Source organism: Mesocricetus auratus, unplaced genomic scaffold, assembly GCF_017639785.1.
Source record: "Mesocricetus auratus isolate SY011 unplaced genomic scaffold, BCM_Maur_2.0 Super-Scaffold_2245, whole genome shotgun sequence".
In the NCBI taxonomy this organism is placed as follows: domain Eukaryota; kingdom Metazoa; phylum Chordata; class Mammalia; order Rodentia; family Cricetidae; genus Mesocricetus; species Mesocricetus auratus.
The window spans coordinates 51,627,329-51,638,481 of NW_024429180.1; the positions used below are offsets into that span (position 1 = coordinate 51,627,329).

At 46.0% G+C, this 11,153-nt stretch overlaps 1 protein-coding gene across 1 annotated transcript; it reads left to right on the plus strand.

Annotated features, from left to right (window-relative positions):
- The first annotated feature begins 493 nt into the window (after positions 1 to 493).
- On the plus strand, positions 494 to 2,350 carry Synb (syncytin b). The gene has a single exon (NM_001305226.1). It carries the CDS (start codon positions 494 to 496, stop codon positions 2,348 to 2,350), a length of 1,857 nt encoding a protein of 618 aa, NP_001292155.1.
- The last annotated feature ends 8,803 nt before the right edge of the window (positions 2,351 to 11,153 follow it).

Here is an 11,153-nt window from a genome sequence, read left to right on the forward strand (position 1 = left end):
AAAAGTCCCTTAACCCCAGCCGCTTGGGATTCCAGTACTGCGGGCCTACCACTACCTTCTCTCCAGCACCTCATTCGCCTTTCTGGATGTGAACTGCTTTACGTCTAACCAACCACATTCTGCAGGCATTTGCCTCACAAATACGTTCCTGAACTCCCATCCATCCTGAGTCTTCTGGTCAGGGACCTCACCAGGTAATTGTGACCACCAACGGCAGCATAGGTCGAGGCCATCTCTCACTGGCTACACCACTCTGAGCTAGAAAGAGCTCTAGGTCCTAACTTTAAAACTCTTAGTCCTTCTGGTGACCTTCCCCCTATTTATTTATACCTCTTCTCTCATAGGTCTGACCTCTCAACACCTGCACGGCCTGGAGCCGTGGGGACTTACCAGTCACCTTTGAACACCCTGATCGAACTTGTTTCAGGACTCAAGAATCCACAGGACCAACATCTCTGCATCCCACACTACTGCCGTCCACTCCCAAAGCACCATGGCATGCTTTTGGGTCCTCTGTTTTGTCCTTTTCCCCTACTCCTGGTCCTATCCCGAAAGCTGGATGCCACTTATAAACCTTACCCACCACATCCTACGTGATGCCAACTCCTCCCTTTTTTCCAACTGCTGGGTCTGCTTGTCCACCCAAACCCAGCGCTCTCTAGCGGTCCCTGCTCCTCTGTCCACTTGGACAGACTCACCCATGAAGCTTCACCTCACCTACTCAGTCAAGCCCTTTCCTGGCTCCTCTCCAATCACCGACATCGAGAGACGCCTCCAACTCTTCCATCCACTGACGGCCTCCTATTCTTTCCACAACCCTGAACGACGGGCCATTGCTTTTCTTCAGCTCGTCAGCTCAACAGGCATATTCCCCATCATTACCCGGCTCACCTCTGTGATATACCCTGAGAAGGACCACTTCTTCGAAACCGCCCAACGCCCTTTATGGGGACCACTCTTCACTGAGACTCTCCTCACGTCACAGGCTCCTCTCTGCATATCCCGCTTCTTCAAGGTCTCGGCTTATGCCACCTTTGTAGGCACCCTCTCTGCCTCTCTCTGCAACTATACCCTTCATATAGCACCTTCCACTAGTCATGAAAACCTAGATCTGTCCACCATCCATCCATTCAAACAGGCAATGAAAAGACCAGATGCCAAGTGGAAAAATCCACTCCGCTTTTCGGGACCCCCCTCCCTCATCTCCACAAAACCTTCTTACTATGCCTGCTCAACAGACATGAAACACTGTCACACCTCCCCAGCCACTCCCTGGATGCGCTGTCCTCTCTCTCCCTCGGGTACCTGCTACAATGTTACACTATTTGAATCAGGCAATTTAACCCACCCTGTTACTGTGTCAGTGAACCCTACCTACTTCAAGATCAAACTCCAGGGACAGAGGGACCCCTATCCACGCTCCCACTACCAGCCCCTCACAGGAGCTGCCCTATCTGGACAATATTCTGTCTGGGAAAATGAGGTCACTATTCACGAAAACTGGGCTGTTACTTCAAACATATTCTCACACCTTCTTACCTTCTCATACGCCTTCTGTCTCAACTCTTCAGGAGTTTTCTTTCTCTGTGGAACATCAACTTATGTCTGTCTCCCCGCCAATTGGTCTGGGGTCTGCACCCTTGTCTTCCAATACCCAGACATTGAACTCCTCCCCAATAACCAAACGGTGCTCGTCCCCCTTTTCGCTTCAGTTCTTTCCTCAACCTCAGCTTCTCGCCCCAAGCGGTCCCCTCACCTCCTCCCCTTCCTTGCAGGCCTGGGTATCTCTTCTGCCCTTGGAACCGGCATAGCTGGCTTGGCCTCCTCGATTTTTTATTTTCAACGGCTTTCTAAGGCTCTTTCGGATACCCTGGATGAAATAGCTGCCTCTATCACTACCCTCCAGAACCAAATAGACTCGCTCGCAGGTGTTGTTCTTCAGAACCGCAGAGCTCTGGACCTCATCACTGCCGAGAGAGGGGGCACCTGTCTCTTCCTCCAGGAAGAGTGCTGCTTCTATGTAAACCAGTCTGGAATAGTCCGAGATGCGGCAAGGAAACTCCGAGAACGGGCGTCAGAACTTGGCCAACATTCTGACTCTTGGGGACAGTGGCCAGACCCTGGATACTGGCTTCCATGGCTGACTCCCTTCCTGGGACCTCTTCTGTTTGTTTTCTTCCTACTGATGTTTGGGTCTTGCCTTCTTAACTGCCTAACCCGTTTTGTGTCACAGAGACTTGGCTCCTTTGTGCAGGACACCACCAACAGGCATATGGACAGAATTCTGCAAAATTTCCAATATAAAAGACTTCCCCAAGACCCCCCAGATGAAGTCACCACTCCTATGTAACAGGAAGAAATTGTGAGAGGCCAACTATGCCATCCTGTCTACCCAGTGAACAGAAACGAAGTCAGGAGTGTTAGTCATGGCCACAGTGTTTTGTATCAATGACCATTCCAGAAACTCAAGTAATTTGGCCTTCAGAACTAAAACTACTTATTTTTCCAGATCCAAGCCCTTTCTGCCTTACTCCAAGCCCTTACTCCCTCCCGGAGATGTGGACATGAGAAATAGTTCTCTATCACCTGATATTCTTAACTCCACCACTCAACTTAGCTTCTACATTATTCCTAGAAATGGCCAAGTGGAGGCCAAAGAAGGAACCTTTTCAACGCCCCGGTCTATAAATGGAGAGTAGACTTTCTAGTTTCTTATTCTAGAGATCTCTGTTCCCAAGGTCTGTTGTGTCATGGAGTGGCTTGTTCCCCTGTCTATTCGCTTTCTGATCTCACACTAAGAACATCAAGGTGGCAGGGAGTTTCCAACAGTTGGAAGGGGCTAGCAAGGCCCTTCTTTTCTGCTTTCAGAGAGAGTAAGACACTGTAGTCCCCTCAACCTTGGACTTTACCCTTCATAAGATAATAAACTTCTCTTGTTTCAAGCTGTTTCCCCTAGAAGCATTTTGACATAGCAGGCCCAAGACCCTAATCAACTCTGAGCTGTAGGTGTGGTAGAATATTCGGGTGGGGCTGCCTGGGAGTACATGGCCCAGGCCTGGAGAGCAGAGGTTGGGGTAGGATGCAAACTGAGCTGGACTTGGTAAGTGGGATGGGCAAGAGGACCACAGGGAAGGGAGGGAAGAAGGACAGAACCCAGAGAGGAGCGAGGAGTAGAGTGGGCGGGATGCAAGAGTGGAAAGCAAGGGAGGAATTCCACAGGTGGCACCTAGAAGTCCATGCTGGGGATGTCACCAGAGTTGTTGGGGGCAGAGTTGGGGCCCTAGCAGTACTAACAAACTAGGTCTGGCCAGCTGTCCTCAATAGGCCTATTTTCATCACAATAATGGTGAAAAGCAGAAAAAGACTTATTCAATGTGGCCCCCTCCCTCCCCAAGTCCATGTTCTGGGTCCTGACATGAGCTTTAGGTTTAAATAGAAAGCAAGAGGTATACATAACTAAACAGTCTTGTGGTTACAGTCTCACTTGTCACCTTGTCCCAGTTTGTCTCTTCTGCTAGGTGGCCTGACACATTGCCATAGCTGTGTGACATCTCTTCCCAAGAGGCAGATTTCTCCTAGCTGGCACCCAGGCCACAGCCATTCTTTTATCAGGAGTGAGACTTCTGGGGAGATCCAATTTCTTAAGAATCCTTTCAACAATCTGATAGGAAAATGAAGAGGTATAGCCCCCCCCCTTTAGAATACATTCACTCCTCCCAGGACAGTGACAGGAGCTGGGGGTCAGGACCTGACTTGGAATTGAAGTCATCAGTGAACCTTCTAAGACTGGGAACCCACAGAAAATTGCAGGGGTTAAACATGTTACTATGCAGGGTTTTGAAAAGTGTGCCATAAAGGAGGGAGGCAGAGGAGGTAACCCACCTTTCCAGAACTTCGGCAAGGAAGACGGGGATTGGCAGCAGTTTAAAGTGTGAAGCTGGGAAGAGAGACTTTACTAGGTAAAGGAGGCACCAGTATATTGGTGGAGACGGGCTGGGAGGGGGAAATATGGGTGCCAGCTGACATGGTGGACAGCTAGGGTGGCCTGTGGTCCACCATGCAGAGGCACATGCAGGACTTGTTGCAGGCATGGTGCATTCACCGCTTTGTGTCCTGTGCCACCAGCACGGTGCTGACATCCCCTTTGACCACTCTGGGCCTTTAGTCTGCTAGAAGCTTGGCTGTGGAGTGAGAGGAAGGCCCACAGTGGTGCAGAAATATTGGTCCCAGCTGGTGTCTTCAGGTTATGCAGCATGGGGCAGGCATCTCCAGGACCACCTCTCAGCACTTGGGCCTGGCTGATGTCATGTGTCATGGTGACTTGTGGACTTGAGTGGCTAAGGCAGGAGAAGGGGCAGACTCTTGAGAGGTAGAGTAGGTTAACAGGTCCCCTCAGTCTGCTCCGACCCTTACCCAACACCATCTGTGATCAAAGGAAGCCTGGTAAACGGAGGCAGTTCTGTCCCGTCCTGTGTTCCCCACCCCAACCCCAACCCCGGCTTCATTTTGTCTGTTTCTTTTTCTGTGTCTTGGGGAAACTTATCCCCGAGGATGAGTCACAGGTCAAGTATCTGTAAATAGCTCTGTCCTTGGAAAAGCAAGGGATTCTGGGATTATAGGGACAGATATGTGCTGTTGTGAGGGACTGTGTATGTTCAGAGGAATCTACCAATGTGTTCCACTCAGTGTGTGGCTAAGTATCCATGGGTGTGGTCTACAGAGGAAGCAGGCCACTTCAGAGGTCAGCGCCGCATTGTCAGTAAACCAGAGCTGGCACAGGTCTCTGAGCCAAAATGAGAGGCTGAGCACCCTGCATACTCAGCGACTTCCTCTTTCTGAGCTAAGCTTGGCTTCCAGTTGGCCTGGGGCAGATGGCATGCTGACTTCTTCAGGCCTCCAATGGTCAGGAACTTTATGCAAGACTCCAGAAGAATTGTCACTGTGTATCTCCTAGCCTGACCCTGGAGTGAATATCTACTCAGCAGCTAGTCTTCTGATTCTGGGTTCCTGCCTTTCAAAGAAAGAGCTGCTTCCTCTGTGCAGGGTGTGTCTAAAACACAGGGTTCTAGGGCTGGAATGTGGACCTTGTTCCAACAGGCCTTCCTCCAAAAGTGGAGATGCAGGGCTGGCTGCTGGATTCCCATGTCTCCCACCACTGGGCCCTTCTACTGCTATGCATAGTATTGGTGGAGGTGTGCATAGCAGACTTCAGGCTAGGTCTCTGAGGATAACACTCAGATGCACATAGCCAAGATGGTTTCTCAAGAGACCAGCTAACTCTCACATCACTGAAGGTGACGGATCAGGAGGTCATATATGAAGCTATCCTGAAGGGCTTGGGAGGCTGCCATCATCACTCCTGGCTTCAAAGTCTCTCAACAACCATGTGTCTGGTGAACAGACACTGCAGTGCTACTGCAGAGAGAAGCCACTGTCCTCCCCGACACCCCTACCCCAAGTGTCTGCAGCCTTCTCAGGGAGCAGGAGACGGCAAGCAGCAGAAGATGGCTCTGGTTGCACTTCTGCCTTCCAGATCTCTCCAGCTCATCTACTGGTAGACCAGCACATCTAGACAGCTAGATGCAAGGGTATCTTAAGAGATGTGGCCACTGCAATTCAGTGAGTATAAGACATACATGGGTACATAGTCCATCGTATAGAGAGGGAGAAAGAAATACTGAGCACTTAGAATAAATGCCCCACAGATTTGCAGTTGGGCCTGATTGAATTCTTTTCATATTTTGATTTTTAATATTTACTTTTTGTGTGAATTTCATATATAAGTGCTCTAGTTACACAATTTCCCCCTCCTCCTCCTCCTCCATCTCTTTCAGCCTCTTCTCTCCCTCCAACTCCTCTTGTTTTCCCACACTCCTTCTCAAATTCATGGCCTCTTATTTTTTTAAAAAAGATTTATTTATGTGACATATATATATATGTATGTATGTATGTATGTATGTATCTGGAACAAGGCTCTGGAACAAGGCTGGCGGGAAGGCTGCACCCTACATATGGCTGTGAGCAGTGAGATTGAATTTCCACGTATAATGAAAAGAGCTTAAAAGGCATTTTAGAAAAAAAGAACGGAGAGAAGCACAGCTTCTTGGTAGCAGCATTTTCTCAGGTGGGCTCTGTTTTGCTAGTGACAAGCAGAGACTCATGAGGCTCACTGAAGGGAGTTTTCCTGACTCAACATTAAAACAAAACAAAACAAAAAACCCAGCAAGGTTCTTTTAAGAGGCTCTGCTAACAACTGAATGGTGTGCACGAGTATCTGGCAGTGGCAGTGGCAGTGACCACATCTCCAAGCCAGCACCATGCTGATGGATGTCAGCATAGACTGAGGCAATAAGCTGGAGTCAAACTTACACCCGCCATGTTGGAAAGCCAGCGGCTATTTCCGCTTTAATTTTAGCGATGTTCTTTAGCCTATGTAAGACACATAGCCAGAAAAACATACAGTTTTACAGTAAAGTCAGATTCAGATGAAGAAAAACATAAGTAGACTTGGGAGAGTAAAAGAAACAGGATTTGGAAAAAATAAAAATAAAGTAGCTGGGTGTGGTGGCATGCCTTTAATCTCAGCTCTGGGAAGGAAAATATAAACAAAGAGAGTAGCTGGGTATAGTGGCACATGCCTTTAATCCCAGCACTCCTGAGGCAGAGGCAGGTAGATTTCCAAAGAGATACCCTGTCTCAGAGAAAAAAATAAATAAAAGTAAAAGAAATAGAGTAATATAAGCCATGTAAAGATGGAAAATACACAGAAAGTCTGGATACTGTATGCTATTGTGTTTTCCAGTTGTTCAGTGGCTAAGGAAGAAATATACTTATAAATGCTGCTGAATTAATCCAACTTATATATTTCAAAAATGCTTTGACCTCTAACTTTAAATATAAGGACTGGTTGCTTGGGAAAAGAGTTTTTGTTTATGTTTCCACAGAAAATGCAAAGCTGTGGATTCCTTCCAGGCTTCTGTGGTTTGATGAACCACGACCCCCGGAAGCAGTGCAGCTAAGATGATGCAGCCTTACAGACCCCGAAAATAAGGACTTATACAGGTTTCTGAGTTTTGTCATGATCCCCATGGTATGAATAGTGAGTGCCCCCATCCAGCAGAAAGCAGTTTGGAATGAGTGACGTTTAAATTCCCATATTGTTTATAAATCTTTGTTTTCATTTAAATGGGGTTGCTTATAATTGGTTAATGATCACAGCCAATCTCTTTTTAATGATAAAAGGGGAATTATGTTATGGAAATGAATACTTAGTATGGATATGGTTTTATCATTTATTGATACAAATTCAAGGTCATTTTGTGATATGTGTATTTCTCCTCTTGATTAAGTATTGTGCTTATACTGATTATAGATAGTTACTTATAATAGTCAGAACTTATAGTTAGGTTAGTTAGGTTTTCTAGATATACAGAGATATATTTGAGATAGATAGTCTTCGGACCTTTGAAAGACCTTCAGAAAATGGCATTTAAAATGGTTTAGTGTTTTTCTTGACAATGAAAAATGTCTGTTCCTGGTACATCAATTATGTCTGAGAGAAAGATGGGCATCGAAGAAACTTGTTATGGAGTTTGCTTTCAACATGGCAAGATTAGTCTTTTGGGCAAGAAACTGTTCTTGCCTAGACTGTTTGACTGTTGCTGTATAAACTGGACATGCAGGATCCACAGGAAAGTGACTGCTGAACTCAAACAGTACTTCAGGGTTCCTGATTCATGGAAGAGTCTACAAGACTTTCTGCATGACACAGAAAAATGAATGACAGACTGCCAATGCAGATGGACTGTTTGAAATTTCCTGCTTTGCTGAGAAGTCTTCTGGACACATTGTGGCCTTATGGGTTTAAGATGGATGCCCCAATGTTACAGAGGAACTTTGGGTGGCTGTCCAGGTAGTGAGATGTCTCTGTCAATCCTAGTGTTTATATATTATCCTTCTGTGATCTTTGATGGAGTTGAAGGCAGATAGTTATCATCATATTTTCCTTAGTTATGATAAAAGATTAGCTACATATAAGACTTGAGACTCATACAGATAGGATAGATGATAAAATACTTTCTTTAAATCTTACTAAATGTTAATGAACAAAATATTGTAACTATATTCTTACTTGATAACTGTTTTGTTATATATACTTTGTTAAAGTTAAAACCTCTCTTTTATTTAGACAGAAAAGAGATGATGGGAGATGCCATTCTGTAAATCTGCCTCTAATTGGTTGTTGAATAAAGCACTGTTGGCCAGTAGGGAAGCAAGATAGGTGGGACTAGGAGTCGAGGAGGAGTCTGGGAAAGAGAAACACATGGAGTCATGATGTAGCTGCCATAGGAATAAGAGGTCCGGACCCCTTTCTCTGGTAAGAGAAATACTTAGATTAACAATTATGGGGTAAATACTTAAGTCAGAGATAGCCAGTAAGAAACCAAGCCAATGACCAACAGCTTCATAATTAATATGGACTCCTGTATGCTCGTTTGGGACTGATGCGGCTCTGGAACAAGGCTGGCAGGAAGGCTGTACTCTACACACAACCTGCTGAGTTCATTTAGTGTTGCTCATATGTATTTAGGGTTAACCTCTTTGGGACTGATAGCCTATTGGGGGCTCATCCCGGGAGACGACTGCTTCTCCCTCTCTTAGCAACCATTAATTGCTTGTAGTTCCTCATCTAGGGCTGGAACCTTGGGAGAATTCCCCCATCCGTGTTGTCATGTCAATAGGTGGTGTCATTTTTCAGGTCTTGTTTAGGCAACCATATTGTTGCAGTTTCCTAGGTGTTACTTCCCTGTCTTACCGAAGACACTGTTGCCGGGAGGTGGTGGTATATGCCTTTGATCCCAGAATTTGGGAGACAGAGGCAGGTGGATCTCTGAGTTCAAGGCTAGCCTGGTCTACAGAATGAGTTCCAGGACAGTCAGGGCGATACGGAGAAACCCTGTCTCAAAAAACCAAAATCAAACAAACAACAAAACAAAAACTAAGAAAAAAAAACTCTCTCCCAGCAGATGTCCTGGTCCTCTGGTTCTAATAATCTTTCTGTCTCCTCTCCCTCCATGTCCTGTGAGCCTTAGGTATAGGGACGGTGTTGTAGATGTATCAGTTGGGGTTGGGTACCTCATGGTCGGTTGTTCTTTGCAATTTGACAAGCTGTGGTTTTCTGTAATGGTCTCCATCTGCTTCAAAGAGAAACTTCTTTGATGAGTGGTGAGCGTTACACAGTAGTGAATTTTTAAAGAAAAAAATTAAAAATCTTTTGACTCTGAGGATTACAGTCATATTCCCATTTGCAAGAATCTCTTTTTAAAAAAATCCCCAATAATATTCTTAGTCACTGGTAAGCTGAATTCCTTCCATCAATGCCACTGTTGCAAATTTCAAAGTTTCCCATTTCCCATTCATTGGGTGGTATAAGAATCCTTTCATTTTTCAATCACAGAAATAACATTAGCAGAAATCTGAGAAACAAGTCACAAGTCATTTCACTTTTATTTCTGTGCACATTTTGGGAGTGTAATGGCCACAGAACTGTGCTTTGCTTTCTTTTTTTACCCAACAGTATCTGAATCATTTCCTTTTTGATTGCCTAACAGAGCCACGGTTTTTAGGGGCTGTGTAATATTTCTCTAATACACATCATCACTTCTTCATTTCCCCTCCTACTGAATATTTAGATGGCTTCTAGAAATGATGCTTTCAAAAGCTTTATGTGTGTCTCAGGCCTCTATGTCTCAAATCCAGAAGTGAGACAGGGGGGTCATATGTATTGGCTGAAGGAACCCATTTTTATGTATATGTGACAGGGTCTCACACTGAACTCAGGCTGGTCTGGAACTCACGATATAGCACAAACCGGCCTCAGACTAGTGGCAATCCGCCTTGCCTCATACTCTTAATCGCTGGGATACACCCTGTGAGTGTCAACAACTTCTGATCACCAGTTCTTAAACACTATCGTTGTCCAAAGCCAAGCCACCTTTGTTAAACAGTAATCTGGTAACTGCTTTCCTAGTCTTGGGATTCACCTGAAAGCTACTAGGACAGCTACCCAGGACTGGAAAATAGTGCCCTTGACCTTGACACCTTTATTGTCTTCTTTTAGTGTGCCCATCACTGAATCTCAGGATCCCTGAGAGCTGCTTGCTAGTGGCTGACCTGAAGCCTGGCAGGCCCAGTATGGACAGGGTCTCCCCAACCCTTGAATATCTCATTGCTCTGTCTTGTTGCCCAGAAGTTTTCTCTAGATAAGTGAGGGAGGCCCAGGCTCTTCAGATTAGCCCTCAACCCTGGAATATGTCCTACTGAATGTAAGGATGGAGTCTTCCAGAAGCAGACAGACCTCTGCTTTTTTATTTCTACTCTTAATGGAAGTAGGCAATGGGAGTAGGATGGAGCGAGGCAATATTAAAATAGTAAAGCATCCTGGGCTCCGATTCACTGAAGGAGCCGGAGAGGTGGCTTTAAAAGAACAGTCTTAAAAGACTGGCAGACTTTGTTGCAAAGCTTTATTCAGTCACTTGTGCACTCTAGCTTAATATCATCAGCTAAGGACCTTACAAATACAAAGAAAATGACCCAGCGATGGGTTCTGTTATCTTGGTCAATCCAGGATAGGGTGGACTTGGATCTTCAAAAGAACAGGAGGAACACACTTAGCCTTTTGTTATTTTCAGAAGAGAAACAACACTGCCCAATCCATGAAGCTCTCTCCAAGCAAAGTTGACTAGAAGGGGAAACCTTGAGTGTTAACTGTTCACTCCTGGAATGTGCCTTAGTGGAACTCCAAAGGTGCACCCACTGATAGCGTCCACCCATCATGCTTCATGATTTACATTGCTAGTAACTATCCTCCCCTCCTACCAGATCCCGGGTCTTAGGAATGCTAAAGCTGGGTGAACAGTGTCTGCAAGACCACCGGTTCCGGGAGCAGCCCCTGCTCCTTATCTTGTAGCTCTGGGCTGACTCTCCCCAGGGATACAATTGTCCTTTGCAGATGGTCACTAACCTCTAGGTAGCACAACTTCCCGGGACACCCCAACGTAGGCTCTCGCCCCCATCCGGTTGCTTGGAAATGTGCAGCGGGCTGCGACGTCACACAGGGAGGAGGGTGCCAACTGCCGGGCGCACCAATAACA